The sequence below is a fragment of the Mus caroli genome, unplaced genomic scaffold (assembly GCF_978045245.1).
Source record: "Mus caroli unplaced genomic scaffold, Mus_caroli_1 scaffold_2, whole genome shotgun sequence".
In the NCBI taxonomy this organism is placed as follows: domain Eukaryota; kingdom Metazoa; phylum Chordata; class Mammalia; order Rodentia; family Muridae; genus Mus; species Mus caroli.
In genome coordinates, this window is record NW_028227257.1 from 51,966,620 (window position 1) to 51,990,800 (window position 24,181).

The 24,181-nt window shown below is 41.5% G+C and overlaps 1 protein-coding gene across 1 annotated transcript in view; it reads right to left on the reverse strand.

Annotated features, from left to right (window-relative positions):
* Acoxl (acyl-CoA oxidase like) overlaps positions 1-24,181 on the reverse strand; it is a 291,722-nt gene that overhangs the window by 99,065 nt on the left and 168,476 nt on the right. The window contains 2 exon segments of the mRNA XM_021179280.3: positions 23,520-23,549; positions 23,551-23,610. Coding sequence (XP_021034939.1) covers positions 23,520-23,549; positions 23,551-23,610 — 90 coding nt within the window.

Consider the following 24,181-nt stretch of genomic DNA (forward strand, 5'->3'; position numbering starts at 1 on the left):
GGTAGGACAGAGAGATTCTCTCACCAACACCTCCACCCCTGAATGGACCTCAGGTATAGCACAAGTGCATCTCAAATCCAGGAAATTCTGCAACATTTATTCAGCAGAATTTTCTTTATAGTAGAGATTTCATTATTTAAAATATATTCTTTCATACATTAAAAAAAAATTCAAGCAGTTACTTAGTTCTTTATCCAAGTCTGGTGTTATCCTTATACCAAATCTCCTTAAGGGAGGCTGTGATACAATTTCTGTCTAAGGACTGTGTCTGTGGCAATTTATACAGGTCTCTGGTTCTACATGTGAGTACCCTATTTTCTTGCTTACCCAAGAGTCCTTTCTTAGAACTTGGGAGTGACTGCATAGTCAGCAAAGATATCATTTTTTTTTCTTAAAACAAAAACAAAAAACTCCAAAACAACAACAAAAACCAGGATCCATTTGCAAGAGGAATTAAGCTAATCTGTAGCCAACATTGAAGACTTTGAGTGTGAGGAACTGTACAGAAACACACACATATAATAAATATCTCGCGCATCCTGGAACATAGAATGTGTAACACCAATATAAGGCTTTGGGTTTTGTTTTTGTTTTTGTTTTTTTTTGTGTGTGTGTTTGTGTTTTTAGGTCAAATCGTTTTTCAAGGCATCTGTGAATCAACTTTGCATTTCCACATGCTAAAGATTTCACTGATTCTTGCCAGGTACAGCGAACTTGGAGTAAAAAGTCTTACTGGGAAGGTTTGCTGCCAAGACAGAAACATTTGAGCCAATTAGAATAGAAAATATGAGTCTAAGGAGAAACTTGTAGATAACCCCATAGGGAGAAGGGAGGGACAGGCTGGCGGCAGGCGTGCGGCAGGCGGGTGGTGGGGCCGCAGAGGGGTCTGCAAGGCGGAAGTGCTTGTGGCTTCAGGGGCCCACATCATGCTGCAAGCACAAAGTTAAAAGGAGTGAGGAGAAAACAGAAAACCAAGTGGGGTTCTTCTGCTCTTCTGCGAGTGGCCCGGTGCTACTGCCTCGGTGTCACCCGCTAAAGCTGGCCCCGGCCCTGGGAGTTTCAGTTGGGCTTGCCATGGACAATGCAGGATACCTAGTTAACACAGACACCAAATATTGCAGGGTACGAATGCTAAAATGTCATTTGTTCTTACTCCAAATGCACACGGAACTGAACACCCCACATTTTCCTCTGCTGGAGCAGCTATACTGTGCTCCTAAAGGTCAGCTCCGGGGTCACGTCGGTGCGTGAAGGTCAACACAGGGCAAGTAGGTGTTACTCTCCATCAGACTCCGTGACAGTTCACTTCTCTTAGATTCCGGATAACCCACCCAGGCAAAGGTTCCTGGTGAGAAGAGAGAAGGTGGAGAGAGCCCAGGGAAACGTGGTGAGAGTAGGAAGAAAGGGGTGGAAGGAGGGAGCTGAGCAGAGACCCATTCAAGTTATTTGAAGTTAACATGTAAACCAACCAGCGTGACAGTCTGAGTAACTCCTGGCCCTTACACATGTACTTGACTTTTTAAGCAGAGGGAGGTGGGTGTTTAGGTCACATTTCAAATGAATGAGAGTGATGTGGGTTTTGTTATTTTTAGCTAAATCTAAGCCCAATTTACCGTATTATCTCTGTCTCATCCCAATTAAACAAGTTGCATCTTAAAGGCGCCCTCCCTCCAGTCCACCATATTTATGAAGCACATGCTATGTGCATGGTACATACTGCTTATGTTTAGTACTGGCTATAGAGATGAATGAGGCACACGTGTGTCTCTTGGGAGCTTCTGTGTGAACTTAAGAGGCCAGTGTGTGCACACTGGACTGGTGATTACACCGGCAAGGTCATGACACACCAGCAAGGACATGACAGGCCCAGAAGCTCAAGGGGAAGGAGTAGAACCTTTCACTGTAAGGAGTAGTGGGTACTTCAAAGGGGAGGGAAGAGTTGATCAGATCAGAAAAACAGCCTGCCTGCCTCCCTCCCTCTCCCTCCCTTGATTCTTTATGCTACACTTACAATGGCAACAGCTTTTTGCTCTGAGCACCTTCCCCAGGCTCTGTTCTAAACTCTTTAGACAGAAAACTCATTTAACAGGTATTGATTGTCTAGTTAAAACAACTGAAGCAGGGTTGCTAGGGTCTCAGAGCCAGGAAGTACAAGGGTTAGGACTTAAAACCCAAAACTCATGTTTTAATAATTCTATACCCCAAAATGCCTACTATGGGACAGGCATAGTGGTAGGGTCCAGGGTTCATACAGAGCAGGTGACTACTGGGCAGATGGCAGAGACATAGCTCCATGGCAGGCATGGAAGTGACAGGTGACATCACAACACTATAGGCATAGAGAGGCAGTACCCACTCACACTTAGTACCATCAGGACAGGGCAGGAAATAGGACTTCCAGGACTGTGGAAGGAAGAATGCCTCAGAAGACAGAGAGGCTGCTGGGAAAGCCCTTGGCTGTTCCCTACTGGGGCTTCTGATGCAGACTCTGTAAGTGCTCCATGGCAGTTATGATTTGATGCCTCCATGTGGGCAGGTCTGTTGGGAAGTGCTGTATGGCAGTAGGGGACAGACAGACAGGTAGGCAGGCAGGCAGGCCCTTTCCTTCCTTCTCCCTCTCCCTCTTCGGTTCCTCACATGCATGGCAGTACAGTCTGAGCCCCACCACAACATGCAGGTCCTATTTTAACTATTACAGCAGGGCCACACACAACTCCCCTTCATGGTATGTGCTTGGACTGTTCCTTGCCAGAGAACTGCATTAACTAATGACTGGTGACCAACCCAGCTCACTGTATAAAAACCAAAGCCATCTTGGGTGTAGGGGGACAAACATGGGGCTTATATGTACAGGATGGCCACAGTACATTATAATTGCATTCATGCTGTGACCTAGGTGTCTATGGCAACACAGAACATAATACACACACATACAATCCTAGGTATATTGCAGGTGATGCCCCCCACTCTCTAGGCAAAGGCCAAGCCAGAGATTTCACAGTGTGAATAAAACAGAGCCCAGCTGTCTATCCTAAGTGAGCATCATTCCTCCAGTACTCCCCACCCCACCCCAATTCTGCAGCTTCTTATAGTTACACGCAATCCAGGGAACTTGCAGATGGTAGAGGCCATCTCTTGGGAATATCATGGACCTAAGGACAGTAACTTGTGAAGCTCAATCCTGGTCCTTTGCCCTCCCCAAGGAACCACCAACCTTTTCCATTAGTACCCAGAGCTATTGTTCAGAGCAGAAACATCCTGGAGAATTGTTTGGGAGCCAAGGGCCTGTGCCTACTATGTGGATGGCTCACATCCCTCCTGGTAGATAAGCTTGGTTTGATACCACCATGTCAGCCATTCCACATTAAAAATACTGTGCTTGCCATTTGAAAAACTGAAAATTCTGGAACACTTGAACCCATATTCCCCAGGACAACTACCAGTGAGAGCTAAGTAGCAGCTTTAGGTCCTGGGAAGAGGAAAAAGGACCTCAGATTATCTAAATCCTTACCATGCTCTGAGCACCCTGGGACTGCTGCAGTTGTTAAAGGACCCACCTGGCCCTGAAGGTAGAGATTACTGCTTAATTATCTTCTGATGACTCAGAAACTGGTGGGAGTATGGTCCTTCCTGCCCCGAGTTCTGCCAGTTCTGTTATTGCCCAAAAGAACCCACTTTGTGTGTCCAGCCAGTTCACCCTGTGCCATGGAGGCCAGTTCAGGAGCAGGTCTGCTCTGCAAACAGCTGATGCAATGCCTTCACACCCCACGGATCTTCAGTTTGGGTCCAAACCCTTTCCTATTGAGAGGTCTGCGCAGCCAAATCTCCAAGTTCAGATGTGTGCACTATGACTGGCCAAAAAGACCATAGAGAAGTCCAGCTGGAGGATTCATGGAGGGTTGGGGGCAGGGTGCTTCCTAAGGCTCTGTCCTTCTCCAGATTTGAGGTGGCTGCTTTGAGACCCAGGAACAACTACAGGGTCAGTTCAGTGAAGCCAACTTCCGGGAAGAAGGGTAGGTCTTGAGAGCAGATGGGCTATAGAGCTGGCCTGAGGTCACCATGGAGAATGACAGGTGTGCTGACAGTTTAGCCACATTTCCAAGAACCATGTACTGACCCATAGCCCCACCAACAACTAGTTAAGACCAAATTCTCCAAAGCAAATGAGAGCCCCTCCCAAACCACTGTTTCCCTATCCTCACCCCCACCACATCTCAAATGTCTCCTGTGGGTCTGTCCCTCGCCTTCATCAGGTTCCTGTGTTCGTGTCCATGGCCATGTGTCAGTCCCCTCCTCAGACTCAGGGCCTGGCCATGACCACAGCTCCAACATTACATGTGTACAATTTTTATTACTGAAAATGAAAAGCAAACAAGACTTAATATCTGTGACTAAATAAATAAACGCCAGGGAGGTTGCTAAAAAACGAATCCTTTCAAGTTTTCTTCAACTTGAGTAATGTGGAAACCTTCCTGAAGGGGGGAAAAAAGTCCCTTGCAATGTTGACTTAGCTTGTTTCAAATTATGTTACTTAAACGTGCTCAAATATAAAACTAGATATAAACACCTTATGTTTATAGATCTGTCCAACTATAAACGATAAAATTAAATACAAGCCACATTACAAGCACCAGTGAATCTCACATCAGCGGCTCTAATAGCAAGGCATAGAACACATTGTGGCAGGAACTTGGCCCTCCTAGATGTGGCAGAACCCCACACAATTTGCTCTTGGCTCTGCTGACTGGGGAAGAGGCCCCTCACCTCACCCTTTCTATAGCAGCACACCATGCACCCCACCCCCCTTGGCTTTTGCTAAGCACAAACACTTTTATTTTTTCACTAACACTGAGCCTACATGTTTTCTCCCCTCACTGGTTTCTAGTGACAAAGGTTGGGGCTTGGTACAAATTCTCCAGTCCTCCCTTATTCACAGGGCACTGTCTGAAGTCTCAGTTACCCATGGTTAAGTCTGCAGAAAAGATTAAGTCAAAGATTCCAGAGGACAGTCTTAAGTTTTGATAATAGCTCTTACAGTATATCACTACTATTGTGCTATTATTATTTTTAGCTGAACCTAATGTATAAATGAAATCTCATCACAGATGTGTGTGTCCAGGAACAAGCAGCATAGCCAAGGTTTGGTTCCCCGTGTACTACCTCATGACTTCAGGCACTGACTAAGTGTCTCAAGATGTTCACCCCATGGATCAGGGGAGGTCTTGTAGATGGGAGGGAACCACTATACAAAGACAAAGGCTGGATGGACGCTCATGTGAGTTCCTAGTTGTAGGGTTGTTATTCTAACAGTTGACATACCCTACTTGGACTATTCTGTTTATATTATCATCAAAATTAAAATACACAATTAACACATTCTTGTCAAAGACCCACCAGCATCACTTGGACAACAATGCTAAAGTCAACCTCACTGTGAAACTGTTACAGTCTGTGCAGAAAATGAAGGGATTTCTCTGGAGAACAGAGAAGCAAAGATAAAAGAGTGGCTTGGATTTGGAAGGCTTCCTTCCTCCAAGAGTGCACACATGTGAGCCCTTGAAGGGAGCTTTAAATATTTAGATGATGAAACATCTGGTTTTGAAAACTGGGTGCCAGCTTTGTGCATGGGTCAATGGACTTGGAAAGAGAGAAACAACGCTTATTCAAACTACCTTGGTCAGCTTTTTAAAAATTGCTCCAAAGTCTCTCCACTTTCCAGAGAGGATGATCACATTTGGAATTGCTTGGGATCAACCCTAACCCCAAATTAATCTTGGAGATAATCCTTCTATGTGTCCGTGCCACTACCCTAGCTTGGGCTCCATCATTGTTCTGAAGTGTGTACCTTGATCCCAGGCACAGTTTTGGCTGCCCTATTCCATCATGGCCCTCACCACCTCCATTAACCAGCTGTGTGGCCTCATTTTACATATCTCTTATTCCATACCTCTTATCTACTCCCAAGTTTCTATTGTTATTATGCTACGTGTAATGCTAGGATGCCTTCTATTTGTAGGTTTTAGGGAAGGCTCTTGAACTATCTTCCCACCCTACCCCCAGCTCTGTAGGTCAGGCAGACCCTTGGCTTTCCAGCAGGCAGGCAGCTGATCTCCCAGGAAAACAGGAGGTATGACTCACAGCAGTGGCCACTTAGCCGAGATCCTGTTACCAACCAGATCTCATCCCTTCAGATGCACTATGTGATTGAGCTGATTCCACCTGCATTTCTGATTTTGGGCACATGCTTGCCCTGATGTTGGGTCCCTCAACATCACCTACTAGCCGTTGAACTCAAACAAAGTCGGGGTCTGTGAGATTGCTTTCTGGTTCATTACAGTGTTCTCTCTAGAACAGAGGGGAGACTCAAAAACTTCAGACCAAGGTACAGCCCTTGCTGTCAACTTCAGGATGGCCTCAAGGATTGTATTCCAGTTCATTGTGTCTTACTTACCTGGGGAAATTTTCAAATTCTTTCTGCTATGGGAGAAGAGTAAGGCTAAAAGATGGATAGATTAGATAGATAGATAGGTAGATAGACACAGAGATAGTGGATATATAGATAAAAGACAGATGATAGATAGGAGATAGGTAAATAGATGAGAGATGATAGGTAAGAGATAGGTGATAGATTATTAATAGATAAATGATGGAATATATATATATATATACACACACACACACACACACACACACACACATATATATGGCACTCCTTATTACTTTTTATGCTTCAAGGGAAAACTATCTTTAAATTTTTTCTTGATTTTTAAGAATATTTTATTTCTGAAATCTATCCACCCCTTCATTTCTATCTCTAATCCTCCATGTTTCCCCAACATGTGCCTTGCCAAATTCATGTCTTTCTTTTCTGGGTTTGGTTTTGTGTGTGTGCTTTGATTTTGTTTTTGTTTTTGATAACCTGCTAAGTCCAGTTTGTACTGCCCATATGTGCATAAAAGTGGGGCCATCCACTGGAGAATGAGAAACCCACCTGAAGCCACACCCTCTAAAAGGAACGATTCCACACTACCCATAGCCAGAAATAGCTCCCCCTTTAGTGGTGGGGCTAGAGACCATTTGTCCCATCTATGCTGAAGTTTTAGCTGGCTCTATCTCGAATAGGCTTTGTGCAGGCTTTGTGTAGGCAAGCATAGCTGCTATGAGTTCCTGACCATGATAGTCATGTCCAGAGAGGGACTATAGTTCAAGTATACTTGAGTCTTAAAAATTCAAAATGACATAAAATAAACTAAAAGTATTTTGTAAAATGTAAAAGGCTTCTACTCAATGCTTTGCAGAAATGACAATTCTTCAATAGTTTTTGTCAAACCAGTAGAAGTATGTAGGTGCTAAAGTCAAATAGATTTTTGTGTGCTCTTCAGTGTGCTTCATTGTAGCCTGTTTGTCCTGGTGTCTCGATGAAATTCTCTCTCTCTCTCACTCTCTCTCTCCCTCTGTTCAAGAAGAAGCATACATTTTTCCCTATGACATTACTAAGTTCTTCCTGTTTCTTACTCATGCTCCAATGCTCTTTGTTAAACAGAAACCACTTCCTGTTTGAAGCCATCCTTTTGATCCCACAGCTTTCCTGTGCTCTCTTGGACTAGATGTGTCCTGAGCTTGCTGCATTACTGCTGTCTGGGAATTTCTTTATAGAGTCCTCTTGGGCTGGCTCAGGAAGCCATTGTTTTATAAGTTCTTCTGTGTGCCCAGCTACCTACTTTCCTCGTTTACTTAAGAGGCTGCTGTGTTTTCTGTGACCTTGTGGTGTCTCTGTCAGTGGCAGATGTCTGGATTTATTTTACCCTGGCTTTCTTTCTGCATATACCACACTGTTGTGTTACTTATGAAATTAGGTATAGTGATAGATACCTCAAGATTTCTTGCACATGAATTTCAGTGTGGTTTTGTTTGGTTTTTGTTTGTTTTGGGGTTTGGTTTTGTTTTGTCTTTAGAGTTCTTTGGACTACATTGGTGGAGATTTCTATGAACCTGTAAATTCTTTGAGCTCTATGGACATTTAACAGTACTAATTATTCCAGCACACCAGCAGGACCATTCTTTCTTTCTTCATTTTCATTCATTGGCATTAGCGATTTCTTTGGTAAAAGGTCTTTCTTTGGTTCAATTGTTATTCCTGTGTACTTTATTTTTATGTTTTTGGCTATTTTAATAAGCCTGCTTTCATGACTTCTTTTTCAGAAATATTATCATTTGTACATTAGACCCATAAAATGCTAGAGCTTTGCGTGTTGGTTTTATATCATGAGCTTTACTGAGTTTGTCAGTCCTGTTACACCTTTGATGGTGTCCTTGGGCCTTTCTGTACAAGGAACATCATCTACAAATGGGGATAGGGTAGCCCCTGGCTCGCTCCCATACAAAAATCAACACAAACTGGATCAAAGATTTAAATGTAAGCCTCAGAAGCTGTGAAGGTACAGAATAAACTATAAGGGGAGCACTCTAGAATGCAAAAGGAACAAGCACCAACATAACAGATGGCCGGCAGAATGAGAGAGGACATTTACCAGTGGACAAAGGGTTAGCATCTAGAACGGTATAAGAAACTCACAGGATGAGCCAAGCAACTCAACTTTAAAACCGACACTTCTTAGAAGAAATAGTAGCAGTCAACAAATACATGAAACACTCAAAATCGTTAGCCATAGGGAAAGACAAATAAACTATAGTTGATTTCGCACCATTCAGAGTAGCTGATAGTAAAACAAAACAGGAAAAATCCTGGTGGATGGTAAAGAAAAAAAAGCCATCTACACACAGGCTCTACAGACCACAAGGCTCTTCAAAAAGCCAAAAATAGAATGACCATATGATCTAACTATCCCCTGTCTGGGTATTTATCCAGTAATGAAGCCAGCATACCAAAGAAACACTGTATGCCTGTGTTTACTGCAGCACCATTCATAATAGCTAACCATGGAATCAACCTCTGTGTCCATCAATAGACAAGTGGACAAAGAAAATGAGTTTTATGTATACAGTGGGGTTCAGCTATAAAAGAAAGTGAAACCCTGTTATTTATAGCATAGACCACTTCAGCCAGGGAAGGAAAACTGCTGTCCCTAGCCAGTGGGGCAAAAGCCTGTCCTCAACCCTGTGCTGAATGAATCTGAAGTCTAGGCTCCAGAGGAATAATCTAGAGGAAAGCAGCCCTGAGCTACAGCAAGCCACTTCTCTCTTGCTTGGAGAAATCTGTGTTCTTGTGGATCAGAGGACTCGCAGCAGGCATTGCCAGGCTTCTCACCTATGAACAGACAGCCTTCTAATCAGCAGCTCCTATACAGAGTCTCTAGAAACACAAGTCACTCCAGCCAGGTAGCACCAGAATGCCACCCCCAACCCCCTCCCCACCCCAGCTGGGGCTTTAAGCAAGTTCCCTGGGGCTCATTTGCATGTTTTGCATATTTGCACTTCAGGGTAATAAACAATATATGCAAAGTCTCTGGATGCCATTATTTAGGAAATGTGCCAGGGTGGATTAGGCAGGGATCTGTCTCCGTGTATATCTAATGAGGCAAAAGCAAGTTCTAATGGGATTTCATGGATTCAGATCATAATTGGATTTGGTGGAGGGTGTAATTGAATTTCATCAAGAGCCTAAAACCTCTGCCCTAGAAAATATCGGAAGGGTCAGGAAACCTACCATCTTGCTCAAAGGGAAATGGGAAAGTGCTGCAGGACACTCTGAAGCACATATTAGCTGTGCAACAGCCACCTGACATCTGTAGAACTGGGAGTGTCATCTTTAAGTAAGTGAGCTGAAAACTCTGTGGGTGATACCAGACGCTGGAGAGGGGTCAGCCAGCCAGCTTGCATCAGTCAACCTACCCCAGAAAGACACCTGCGGCATGCCCTGCTGTGTGCCACAGTTTCCAAGCTGAGTGGTCTCCAGAGGCCATCCCTAGGTAATGTCTGGGGAGGTGGTGCTGGCTGGCTGCATTGGCCAAAGCACAGCTCCTTTAGAATGTGAGAATTGCCCAATTGTGAGGCGAATGCTCTCTCCACTGGGTCCTATTTAGATGCTGCTAATTGAAATAGGGAAATTTTAGGAAACTGGGGAACAGAAATAACTCCCCACTCCTAGAAATCAATCAGAGAACATAGTTTCATTTTACCCATTTTTTTCTTGTATGAATTATGCTTTTGATGTCAAGTCTATGACTTTTTCCAGTGTTAGAGGACTTGTGAGTTTTCCCATTTTTATTTTGTGTTGAGACAAGTCTCTTGTAGCTTAGGTTGTCCTCTAACTTACTACTTAAGCTAAGGATGACTTTGAACTTCTGACCCTCCTGTCTCCATGTCTCTCCTGAGCACAGGTGTTCACACTGTGCCTGTGCCCGTGAGACTCCAAGTGTTCACACTGTGCCCATGCTAGGATTAGATCTAGAGCTTCGGGCATACCAGGTGAGAACTCTACCAACTAAGCTACATTTCCAGTCATTAATTTTCTTTTAAAACTCTTCTACATTTTATCATTTATATTTATTTAGGTCTTCTTTTAGGAAAACTTGTGATTTTGACCATATAAACCTTATACATGTTCTGCTAGATTTATACCAAGATATTACATTTTCCTTTGAAAAACTATAAATGCTACATTTTAAATTTGAGTTTCTAGCTTGCTCATTATTAGTATGTAGAAGAGAAATTAGTTTTTGTATGTCCTGAGATCTTGCTGAACTCAGCAAATTATTGTAGACTTTCTGTAATTTTTTCAGTGTTTACAAACCTGTAATCTACAAAGGTGTTGTCTACTCCTTTAAGGCTCCATGCCTTCATTTTTCTTGCCTTATTGCATTGCCTATGGTTTCCCTTGATACAGTGATGTTCTGTGTCACAGTGACAGAGAAAGTTCTTTCCGTTCTCCTTGACCTCGAAATTCTCCCATCATTCACCATTAATCGTGTTTGGTGTGATATTTGTAGATTCTTTTTATTATGTGTAAGACATACCCCCTTTCCAGTTTGCTGCAAGTTTTATCACAAAGGGCAGTTGAATATTGTCGATTGCTCTTTCTTTTTTTTTTTTTTTTTTAGATATTTTCTTTATTTACGTTTCAAATGTTATCCCCTTTCCTAATTTCCCCTCTGAAAAATCCCCTATCCCCTCCCCCCTCCCCCTGCTCCCCAACCCACCCACTCCCATTCCTGGTCCTGGTATTCCCCTGATCTGGGGCATAGAGCTTTCACAGGACCTAGGGCCTCTCCTCCGATGACCAACTAGACCATCCTCTGCTACATATGAAGCTAGAGCCATGAGTCCCACCATGGTTTTTTGTTTTTGTTTTTTGTTTTTGTTTTTTGTTGTGTTTTGTTTTTGATTGGTGGTATAGTTCCAAGGAGCTCTGTGGGTACTGGTTACTTCATATTGATGTTCCTCCTATGCGGCTTTAGACCTCCTCAGCTCCCTGAATACTTTCTCTGGCTCCTTCATTGGGGACCTTGTGCTCTGTCCAATGGATGACTGTGAGCATCCACTTCTGTATTTGCCAGGCTCTGGTAGAGCCTCGCAGGAGACAGCTATATCAGGCTCCTGTCAGCAGGCTCTTGTTGGCATCTGCCTAGTGTCTGGGTTTGGTGATTGTTTATGGGATAGATCCCCAAGTGGGGCAGTCTCTAGATGGTCGTTCCTTCAGGCTCTGCTCCAAACTTTGTCTCTGTAACTCTTTCCATGGGTATTTTGTTCCCCATTTTAAGAAGGGATGAAGTATCCACACTTTGGTCTTCCTTCTTCTTGAGTTTTATGTGTTTTGCAAATTGTATCTTGGGTATTCCAAGCTTCTGGGCTAATATCCACTTATCAGTGAGTGCATATCATGTGTATTCTTTTGTGACTGGATTCCATCCATTTGCCTAAGAATTTCATAAATTCACTGTTTTTTGTTTTTTTTTTTTTTTTTTTTTTTTTACAGTTAAGTATACTCCATTGTGTAAATGTACCACCTTTTCAGTATCCATTCTTATGTTGAGGGACATCTGGGTTCTTTCCAGCTTCTGGCTATTACAAATAAGGCTGCTATGAACATAGTGGAGCATGCGTCCTTATAACAAGTTGGAACATCTTCTGGGTATATGCCCAGGGGAGGTATTTCTCCTCTATAAGTTTCAGTGTCTCTGGTTTTATGTGGAGTTCCTTGATCCACTTAGACTTGAGCTTTGTACAAGGAGATAAGAATGGATCAATTCGGGGAGCAGGGCAGGGGGAAGGGTATAGGGAACTTTCGGGATAGCATTTGAAATGTATATAAAGAAAATATCTAATAAAAAATAAAAAAGAAAGATTTTTAGAAAAAGAAAAAAAAATAAAGAAAGAATGGATCAATTCGCATTCTTCTACATGATAACCGCCAGTTGTGCCAGCACCATTTGTTGAAAATGCTGTCTTTTTTCGACTGGATGGTTTTAGCTCCCTTGTCAAATATCAAGTGGCCATAGGTGTGTGGGTTCATTTCTGGGTCTTCAATTCTATTCCATTGATCTACCTGTATGTCATTGTACCTGTATCATGCAGTTTTGTTTTGTTTTTTTTATCACAATTGCTCTGTAGTATAGCTTGAGGTCAGGCATGGTGATTCCACTAGAGGTTCTTTTATTGTTGAGAATAGTTTTTGCTATCCTAGGTTTTTTGTTATCCCAGATGAATTTGCAAATTGCCACCTCTAACTCCATAAAGAATTGAGTTGGAATTTTGATGGGGATTGCCTTGAATCTGTAGATTGCTTTTGGCAAGATGGCCATTTTTACTATATTAATCCTGCCAATCCATGAGCATGAGAGATCTTTCCATCTTCTGAGATCTTCTTCGATTTCTTCCTTCAAAGACTTGAAGTTCTTATCATACAGATCTTTCACTTCTTTAGTTAGAGTCACACCAAGGTATTTTGTATTGTTTGTGACTATTGTGAAGGGTGTTGTTTCCCTAATTTCTTTCTCAGCCTGTTTATCCTTTGGGTAGAGAAAGGCCACTGATTTGTTTGAGTTAATTTTATATCAGCTATTGCACTGAAGCTGATTATCAGGTTTAGGAGTTCTCTGGTGGAAATTTTAGGGTCACATATATATACTATCATATCATCTGCAAATAGTGATATTTTGACTTCTTCCTTTCCAATTTGTATCCCCTTGATCTCCTTTTGTTGTTGAATTGCTCTGGCTAGGACTTTGAGTACTATACTGAATAGGTAGGGAGAAAGTGGGCAGCCTTGTCTAGTCCCTAATTTTAATGGGATTGCTTCCAGTTTCTCTCCATTTAGTTTGATATTGGCTACTGGTTTGCTGTATATTGCTTTTATTATGTTTAGGTATGGGCCTTGAATTCCTGATCTTTCCATGACTTTTATCATGAAGGGGTGTTGGATTTTGTCAAATGCTTTCTCAGCAACTAACAAGATGATCATGTGATTTTTGTCTTTGAGTTTGTTTATATAGTGGATTACGTTGGTGGATTTCCATATATAAACCATCCCTGCATCCCAAGGATGAAGCCTACTTGATCATGATGGATGATCGTTTTGATGTGTTCTTGGATTCAGTTTGCAAGAATTTTACTGAGTATTTTTGCATTCATATTCATAAGGGAAATTGGCCTGTAGTTCTCTTTCTTTGTTGGGTCTTTATGTGGTTTAGGTATCAGAGTAATTGTGGCTTCATAGAATGAATTGGGTAGAGTACCTTCTGTTTCTATTTTGTGATATAGTTTGAGAAGAATTGGAATTAGGTCTTCTTTGAAGGTCTGATAGAACTCTGCACTAAACCCATCTGGTCCTGGGCTTTTTTTTTTTTTGGTTGGGAGACCATTAATGACTTCTTCTATTTCTTTAGCGGATATGGGGTTGTTTAGATAGTTAATCTGATCCTGATTTAATTTTGGTACTTGGTATCTGTCTAGAAAATTGTCCATTTCATCCATGTTTTCCAGTTTTGTTAAGTATAGCCTTTTGTAGTAGGATCTGATGATGCTTTGGATTTCCTCAGGTTCTGTTGTTATGTCTCCCTTTTCATTTCTGATTTAGTTAATTAGGATACTGTCCCTGTTCCCTTTAGTGAGTCTGGCTAAGGGTTTATATATTTTGTTGATTTTCTCAAAATAAACAGCTCCTGGTTTGGTTGATTCTTTGTAAAGTTCTTTCTGTTTCTATTTGGTTGATTTCAGCCCTGAATTTGATTATTTCCTGCTGTCTACTCCTCTTGGGTGAATTTGCTTTTTTTTTTGTTCTAGAGCTTTTAGGTGTGTTGTCAAGCTGCTAGTGTGTGCTCTCTCTAGTTCATTTTTGGCAGCACTCAGAGCTATGAGTTTTCCTCTTAGGACTACTTTCACTGTGTCCCATAAGTTGGGGTATGTTGTGGCTTCATTTTCATTAAACTCTAAAAAGTCTTTAATTTCTTTCTTTATTTTTTCCTTGACCAAGTTATCATTGAGTAGAGTGTTGTTCAGCTTCCACGTGTATGTGGGATTTCTATTATTTATGTTGTTATTGAAGATCAGCCTTAGTCTATGGTGATATGATAAGAAACGGGATAATTTCAATATTTTTGTGTCTGTTGAGACCTGTTTTGTGACAATTTTGTGGTCAATTTTGGAGAAAGTACCATGAGGTGCTGAGAAGAAAGTATATCCTTTTGTTTTAGGATAAAATATTCTGTAGATATCTGTTAAATACATTTGTTTCATTACTTCTGTTAGTTTCACTGTGTAAAGTTTAGTTTCTGTTTCCAGGATCTGTCCATTGACGAGAGTAGGGTGTTAAAGTCTCCCACTATTATTGTGTGCAGTGCAATGTGTGCTTTGAGCTTTACTAAAGTTTCTTTAATGAATGTGGATGCCCTTGTGTTTGGAGCATAGATATTCAGAATTGAGAGTTCATCTTGGAAGATTTTACCTTTGACAAGTATGAAGTGCCCCTCTTTTTTTTTTCTTTTTTTCTTTTTTTAAACTTTGGGTTGGAAGTCGATATTATTCGATATTAGAATGGCTACTCCGGCTTGTTTCTTCAGACCATTTGCTTGGAAAATTGTTTTCCAGCCTTCTACTCTGAGGTAGTGTCTGTCTTTGTCCCTGAGGTGGGTTTCCTGTATGCAGCAAAATGTTGGGTCCTGTTTATATAGCCAGTCTGTTAGTCTATGTCTTTTTATTGGAGAATTGAGTCCACTGATATTAAGAGATATTAAGGAAAAGTAATTGTTACTTCCTGTTATTTTTGTTGTTAGATTTGGGATTCTGTTCTTGCGGCTATCTTCATTTATGTTTGTTGAAGAATTACTTTCTTGCTTTTTCTAGGGTGTCATTTCCCTCCTTGTGTTGAAGTTTTCCCTTTATTATCCTTTGAAGGGCTGGATTCGTGGAAAGATATTGTGTAATCAGGAGTTTTGTCATGGAATACTTTGGTTTCTCCATCTACGGTAATTGAGAGTTTTGCTGGGTATAGTAGCCTGGGCTGGCATTTGTGTTCTCTTAGGGTCTGTATAACATCTGCCCAGGATCTTCTGGCTTTCATAGTCTCTGAGAAGTCTGGTGTAATTCTGATAGGTCTGCCTTTATATGTTACTTGACCTTTTTCCCTTACTGCTTCTAATATTCTATCTTTATTTAGTGCATTTGTTGTTCTGATTATTATGTGACAGGAGGAATTTCTTTTCTGGTCCAGTCTATTTGGTGTTCTGTAGGCTTCTTGTATGTTCATGGGCATCTCTCTCTTTAGGTTAGGGACGTTTTCTCCTATAATTTTGTTGAAGATATTTACTGGCCCTTTAAGTTGAAAATCTTCATTCTCATCTATACCTATTATCCTTAGGTTTGGTCTTCTCATTGTGTCCTGGATTTTATGGATGTTTTGAGTTAGGATCTTTTTGCATTTTCTTTCATTGTTGTGTCCATGTTTTCTTCTGCACCTGAGATTCTCTCTTCCATCTCTTGTATTCTGTTGCTGATGCCCGAATCTATGGTTTCTGGTTTCTTTCCTAGGATTTCTATTTTCAGAGTTGTCTCCCTTTGTGATTTCTGTATTGTTTCTGCTTCCATTTTTAGATCCTGGATGGTTTTGTTCAATTCTTTCACCTGTTTCGTAGTGTTTTCCTGTAACTCTTTAAGGGATTTTTGTATTTCCTCTTTAAGGGCTTCTTGCTGTTTACCTGTGTTCTCCTGTATTTCTTTAATGGAGTTATTTATTTCCTTCTTAAAGTCCTCCATCATCATCATGAAAAGTGACTTTAGAATCAGATCTTGCTTTTCTGGTGTGATGGTGTATCCAGGACTTACTATGGTGGGAGAGTTTGGTTCTGATGATGCCAAGTAACCTTGGTTTCTATTGCATCTGTTCTTATGCTTGCCTCCTGCCATCTCCATCTGATTATCTCAAGTGGTTGTTGCCCTCAATATATCTGACTGGAGCCTGTCCTTCCTATAATCCTGGTTGATTCAGGACTCCTCAGATTCCAGCTTTCTCTGTGATTCTGTGATTCTGGGATCCTGTGAACCTGAGTTCTTGGCAGTCAAGTTTCCTCTGAGACCCTGAGATCCTGGTGTGACCAAGCTCCTGGTATCTTGGGATCCTGAAATCCTAAGATCATGGGCATGTTACAGCTCCTGGAAATGGTGTCTCCTCTGGGGACAGTGGGGCTGTCTAGTGTGCTCAAATCCAAGGTATAGCAGCACTGATCAGAAGGAACTCGAGCCGCTGGTCAGGCAGAGCTCCTGCGTCCTTGCTTCTGTTGTCACAGGCCTGTCATGTTTGGTTTGGAACAGATGTTGTGTTCCACTCACCAGTGATCCTAAGACCCTGGGCGAGCTAGGGTGCCTGCAGCGTGGAGAGTCTTCTGGGGATGTGGGACCATCCGCTGAGTTTGTGCCCAAGGTTGCCTGGAGCTGGCACCGACTGGAAGGGCTCAATTGCTCTTTCTGTGTAAACTAATATGATCATTTGGCCTCTCTCCTTTATTTCACTGATAAAGAGAATTGCACTGATCTCATTTTTGAGTTTTAAAACATCTTTGCACATCAGGAACAAATCCCACTAGGTTGTAGTATATACTTCATTTACACATTGCTTGATTTAATTTATTAACATTTTGCTGAGACTTTTGCTGTCTAAGCTGATGAGCGGCATTGGTCTGTGGTTTTGACTCCTTTATACTGTCTGTCTGTTGGGTATCAGGATAATTCCAGCCTCCTAATATAAGTTGTGAAAATAAGAATTCTCTCATTTTCCAGAAGAAATTTTGTAAAATTTCTTAATTGACCATTGGAGTTTCTAGTCAAGCTCAGGCCTACAAATTATTTCTCAGGGGTTTTTAAATCATTACTAAAAATTTAATTTCTGTAACAGTATAGAACTACTTGAGTACTCTATTTTAACTTTAATAAATTTGAACAGTTGGTGGCTTTTGAAGAATTTGTCCTTTCTTCCTGAGCTGTCAGATTCACAAAGCTTCTCCCTTATTGGTCTTTCAATGGCTGCAAATTCCCTGACAACACATCCTCTGTCATTCCTGGTGCTGGTGACTGGGTCTTTCTGATTTCCTGTCTTTGTTTTTTATCTTAGCTTATTTTCTACTGCTGTGATAAACATCATTAGCAAAAACAATGTGGGGAAGAAAGGGCTGATTTTTTTCTTCTTTACAGCTTATAGTCCATCACGAAGGAAAGTAAGTCAGGGCAGGACTAAGAGGCAGGAACTGATGCAGAGATCATGAAGGAACATTGCTTAAAGGCTTGCTCCTCTTGGCTTGCTCAGCCTGCTTTCTTAATATAACTCAAGACCATCTGCTCAGGCATGGCCCCACCCCCAGTTGTCTGGGCACATTTCACAAAAATGCCCCAGGGACTTGCCTCATTTCCCTTGTGGGATCACTCTATCTGTGCCTCACTGCCACTCAGTCCTATATTTTTTTAAGTTCCTCTGAGATTTGACTTTTGATCTAAGTATGTCACAGTACACAATAATATAGTATTTAGCCATATGTAAGAATTAAATCAGTTTTTTGGGGGTTAGGAAAATGGGTTATGTTGTTTACTAAAATTAGATGGACACATAAAGGTAAGTATTCTATATTTTCTCTCAAATGTAAAAACTATATTCTATTGATCAGTCACCAAGTTCACTGATTCCACTCTGGGTCTTCTCATATTACAGAGATTATTCTGTAACCCTGTTATTTCAGTTACTGTTATTTTCAGTTCTATAAGTGACATTTAATCCTTTAAATTATTTTTTTATTTCTTTTCAGGGATTCTTTTTGCTTTGTTTTTGTTTGGAAGACATTTCATTATCACAGAAGCATTTTTTTTTAATGGTGGTCAGTTTTAAATCCTTGTCATAAAATTCAGCATCTGATTCTTTTCCTTCATCATCTGTTGCTATTTCTAATTTCCTTCATTATTTCCCTGGCCTGTCATAGGATGAGTGAGGCTCTTTTTTTTTATTCTTGTATCCAGGTTATTCAGATGTTATAATGAGATCCTGTTTCATTCTGAGTTTCCAAAGATTCTGTGTAAGTATGTTCCTCTTTCCTCTGTATTTGTCCAATATTGTCCTAACAAAAATGGGCCACTAATTTATCCTGCCTGGGCATGGGAAAGAGGAGGCAGAATGCCAAGTTGTCCTGTTTTCTGCCACCTCATTAAGTTCCTTGTTGATGCTGGATGAAGATAGGGGCTTAGCCTCTCTGCTTCTCACTAAGGCCAGGGAAGGAGAGAGTTGAGTTCTGCTTCCCAACATTTCACTCTTCTGAGACCAAGTGACGCTGGGGCTCAACTCCCCATCAACTGCTTTGAGGGAGGAGAGGGAGGAGAGGGAGGAGAACTGTGGTTGGAATCTAAAAATACCACCCAAGGACATGTGCTCAAGGCTTGTTTGCCACTTGGGAGGCTTTAGAAGTGATCGGTCCATGAGGACTCTGAACAAATCAATGAATTAGTTCTTTGATGGGTCCCTAATTTGATAGGCTATTGAAGATAAAGTGAACTCTAACAGAAGGGAGTGGATCCTTGGAGCCTCTATCTTGTACCCTGCACGAAGCCAAGAGTCAATGAACTAAAACCTCTGACTGTGAGTCAGTAGAAATCATTCCTACTTTACATTCTGCTTCTTGGGCATTTTGTCACGATGATGGAAAGCTGAGAGATGACTATTGTGTCTCCTAGCTCTTATTCCCACAGCTGACAGCAGGGTGGACGTCACTTTACATCACCTGATTGGTAGATAGAGAGGCTCCATACATAATAGGCTACTTGGAATGAAGATCTAGAGTATTCTCTGCTTCTGTTGAGAGGAATACAGAACGTTAATTTCCTGTATGACACAGGGTAGGTACATTTTATGCTGTCTACTCCCTAGAGTCATGGGACATATACAACAGCTCCATTGGAACCCACTGAAATGATTAGTGAGTGGAATTAGAAGGATTAGTGTGGTAGTTTGAATATGCTTGGCCAGGGAGTGAGTGGCATTATTTAGGTGTGGCCTTGTTGGAGGAAGTGTGTTACTGTGGGTGTGGCTTCCTCCTATTTACCTGAGGACAATCTGCTCCTAGCTTCCTTTGGATCAAGATGTAGAATTCTCAGTTCCTCCTGCACCATATCTGCCTAAACGCTGTTATGTTCCCACCTTGATGGTAATAGACTGAACCTCTGAACCTATAAGACAGCCCTAACTAAAAGTTGTCCTTTATAAGAGTTGCCTTGGTCATGGTGTCTGTTCACAGCAGTAAAACCCTAACTAAAACAGAAATTGGGACCAGGTCCTGGGATATTGCTGTGTTTGCTTTTGTTTGGAGGAATGGGGATTTTCCAACTTTCTAAAGCTACTGAATGCTTTAAGTAGGGCTTAATGGGCCATACTAGTAGAAGCTTGGAAGACTTTCTGGAGGTGTTTTGAACTGTGGCAACCTAGCTCAAGAGGTGTCGGGGGCGGGGTGGGGGGAGATTTTAGTATGTGGCCTAGAGACTGTTTTGTGACATTTTGGTGAAGAATGTGGTTGCGTGTTGCCATTGTCTGGAGTCTGCCTGAAGCTAAGGTGAAGAGATTTAGATTACTTGCTTTGACAAAGAAAATCTCTAAACAGCCTGGTATTAATTCTATTGTGTGGTTACTAACGTTCATTCTTAATGAAGAATGACAAGCTGTGAATACAATTTATGGTTCAAAGAGTAAAGGGGCACCAGGAAGTGGAAAGAAGCTAACTTCTGTGTTCAAGGACATTAAATGGAATTAAGGGAGTGGTGACCTTGGGGCAAGATCCCACCCCGCTACACTTATGCGTTTGCAGTTGAAGAAGGAATAGTTATATCTAAGCATTATTATGACAAGGCTACTGTTTCCATTTGGACTTTTGATCTGAAATGAACTACAATCCAGAAATGGAGAGCACAACTGTCATCCAGATCTTGAGGCTGGAAGACACAGGTTTTTGATCTAGATCTTGAGCAAGAGTGGCCATGTAAAGCTTAGGTCCAGACATGGCGGTACACACTTTTAATCCCAGGAGACAGAGGCAAGCAGATCTCTTGAGTTCAAGGCCAGCCTGGTACAGAGCAAGTTCCAAGTAGAAAAAGCTTAAGTCTAGGCATGGTGATATATTCCTTTAATCCCAGAACTCAGGAGACTCAGAAGAACTCAGAGAGTTAAAGGTCAGTTTACAGAGCAAGTTTCAGGACAGCCAAGCTTAGACAGTTGAAGGAGCTGAAAAACAGAAAGCTGGTGATAATGTAATAGAACAAGGGGCCATGTTCCAGTTTCAGTCCACAGCTTCGGCCATGCGGCTCTGACTTTAGAGTCAAGAACAGAAGTGGCTACTGGAACAATTAATGCTGGTTAGCTGAATCTAAGAAATTAGTGGTGATTAAGAAGAGACCAGCATCACTGAGGTGAAATCTAGGAAGTGATTTCTGAGAGCACAAAGAAGCTGTGTTCCAAAGATAGCCAAGGTTATACCTGTGGTACAGCTAGACTTTGTAAGGTATGAGAGTCACACAGGTGGTGGTTTTGAAGACATAAAGGTGTAATGGAGAGCAGCTGAGGCTTGACACTGTGAGAGGCCAGGGAAGGCCATTGGTAAAGGTGCAGCCTCAGTTGCAATTGATAGTCCAGGACTCAAGGGGTCATGCAAAGAAATTGAGGCTTGGCACCATGAAGGGAGTTTATGAGAGGCTATTGGTGAAGTCTAGTTGCAGCAGACGATCCCAGTATATCGGAGATTCCAGTACCATGGGATGACCACCAAGAACAGCAGCAGCAGTGGAGTAGACTTAACCAGAGCCTAGAGTGCTAAAGAGGTCAGAACTGGAGAAGTGACCCAAACGAACCGTTTTAAGAATACAGAAGATTGTGTACTGATCGCAGACACTGGAACAAGAAGCTCTGAAGTTAAAGTAGTCTTGGAAAACTCAAGATGTTAGAGATGACAGAGTTGTGAGATACCTGCTAAGGAAATCTGCCAATAGGGAGTGGAATCAGTCCAAGAGAAAAAAATTTGTTGCAGTCAGCAAAGATGAAAGGAGTTGGACATTAGACATGGAGATGAAGAATTTGAAGTTTACCCCTTTGGTCCAGTATTTTCTTACTATGACATTTTGGAATGGTAATGTATATCCTGTGATGTTGGAAGTATGTGATCTGCTTTTTAATTTTGATTTCTTAAAGGATTACAGTTAAGAGACTGCATGAATTTCAGAAGAGACTTTGAACTTTGGAGTTTTAATATTGTAGAGACTATGATAGACTATGAAGTTTTTGAAGTTGTACTAAAGGTATTGTTGCATTATGCTATGCCTAGGTATGGTGTCCATAGACTCAAGCCTTTGGGAGCCTGGGAGTGGAATGTGGTGGTTTGAATATGCTTGGCTAGGGAGTGGCATTGTTAGGAGGTGTGGCCTTGTTAGAGGACGTGTGTCACTGTGGGAGTGGGTTTTGAGACTCTCCTCTTAGCTGCCTGAGGACAGTTTGCTCCTGACTTCCTTTGGATTAAGATGTAGAACTCTTAGCTCCTCCAGCACCACATCTGCATGGATGCTGCCATTCTCCCAAATGGTGATAATGGATTGAACCTCTAAACCTGCAAGCCAGTCCCAATGAAATGTTGTCCTTATAAAAGTTGCCTTGGTCATGATGTCTGTCCATAGCAGAAAAACCCTGACTAATATAGTTAGGGTCTCATTTCCTTGTGCCTAACTGAGTCAAAGCAGACATTGTCAAGTTTTTCCACTCTTAGGCCACTGTGTTTCTGGTTCTTAAGCTATGGGAACAGCCTTCATTTTGGAATGTATTTTGTCCATGCTTCTTAGAAACCTGAACAAGTACTTGCCTTTTCATTTCTCTAGTTCTAAGGCCCCTAGGAGGCTAGAATCTTTATTATCCCTTTCAGCCCCATCCTGTTTGTTTGCTGGGTATTTCCAGGATGTGGAATTATGAAGAGGGATAACTGGAGAAGAGGTGGTGATTCCACTGACAGACCACAAGCCCCACTATTTGTCTGTTGGTTTTGTTCCTTTTGTTTTGTTGCAGATGCATGTATGTGCAAGTGCACACGTGCGTGTGGAGGCCTGAGGTTGATGTCAAGTGTCTTTCATTTTTGCTCTCCACTGTCTATATTGAGGCAGGTTCTTTCACTGAACCCAGAGCTTTCCCTTTTGTCTAGTTTGGCCAGCCTGCTTGTCCCATGGAAGTCAGATCTGTCTCCCGTGTGCTGGGACTACAGGCAGCTGTCACAACTGCCCAGCTTTTTATATGGATTCCGGGGTTCTGAACCTGAGTGACCACAGCTGTGTAGCAAGCATTTTATGCCCTGAGTCGTCCAGCCTCTGTTACTCTCTTAAAAACACAACAATTATATCTTGTGTGTAATTTCATATCATTTTCCTTACCATACGTTTTACATTTCTGTTAGAAGCAGAACTGCTTGCAAGTACAATTTTAAAGGTGATATATAATTCCCCACTGAGTGGTCAGAGTACGATTTACATAATCATTTTGCTATTGATACTTATTGCTATAATAAATTATGTAGTGGTGAGAATGTATTGCTTCAGTGTTTTTTTTATTCCATATTTATGATTATTAGGGTAGAGTCCTGGGGTAGAATTACACATAGTCCCATAGCAACATGTAAAGCCTCTTCTACTTTCGCCAACAATGAGTCCCAATTTGTCCTAATATGCATTTCTGTGTTGACTGGCCACCCCATACTTTTGAGTTTAGCATTCTGTTTTTCACGTTTTATCTTCAGGGCCTGAATACTCCATTGGAATAGCTTTGCTAGCATAAAAATCTGACTTAGTACATGCTAGTGGTTTTCTGAAACTACAAAGACATATTTAAACATCAAAGATGACCTAAAAGACAAATACCCCAATCCCCTGTTCAACTGCCTAACAGGAAAACACCTGCCAATTAAACGAAGGTATCAGATAAAGATAAAACGTACAAAACACTTCAGATTTTTTGGATAATTCTTGGTCTTGAAAAGTGTGTTGTTTAAAATGAATAACTGTGTCCTAACCCTTACCTGAAGCATGACCACATTGTCACCTTCAAAAGGTTACAAACACATCTGTGTCACATATCAGGCCTGAGATTCTGGTTTCCATCATGTAACCCTGTTGCAGAGGAAGAGGAGGAGAGAAGGGAGAGAAAGAAAAAAAAAGGTGTTTTAATTTGCAATGACATCATTACATGGGAAAATTAGTTCCCTTAAAATTAAAAGCACAGATCAATGAAGAAGAAAAAAGTAACAATGCATCTCTTACTCAGAATAATTTCAATATATCACATTAGCTTTGAGGTCACACATACAATTTTGGGTATTGTCTTCATTGTTGATAAAACATTGACAAATGGTTATTTCATTTTTAACCAGAAGATTTCAACTAATCACACCAATATTCTTTGGTGGTTTTCAAACTCTTCAGAATTCTACCATTGGCTTACTCCTGCAAGAGAACAATGCCTCCCTCCACCCTGAAACTCCCCCCTCTAAACGCTGAAGAGTACTGGAAGGCAGGTTAAGAATCCTACATTGACATTGCACATCTTCTTACCAACGGCTCTGCTCTGTCAACTCACACTTCCTAGCTTCCTCCTCCTGTCTTCCCCTGCCTCCTTCCTTCTCTTCCTTTCCCTCCTCTCCTCCCTTCCCTTCTTCCTCTTCCTCTACTTCCTCTTCCTCTT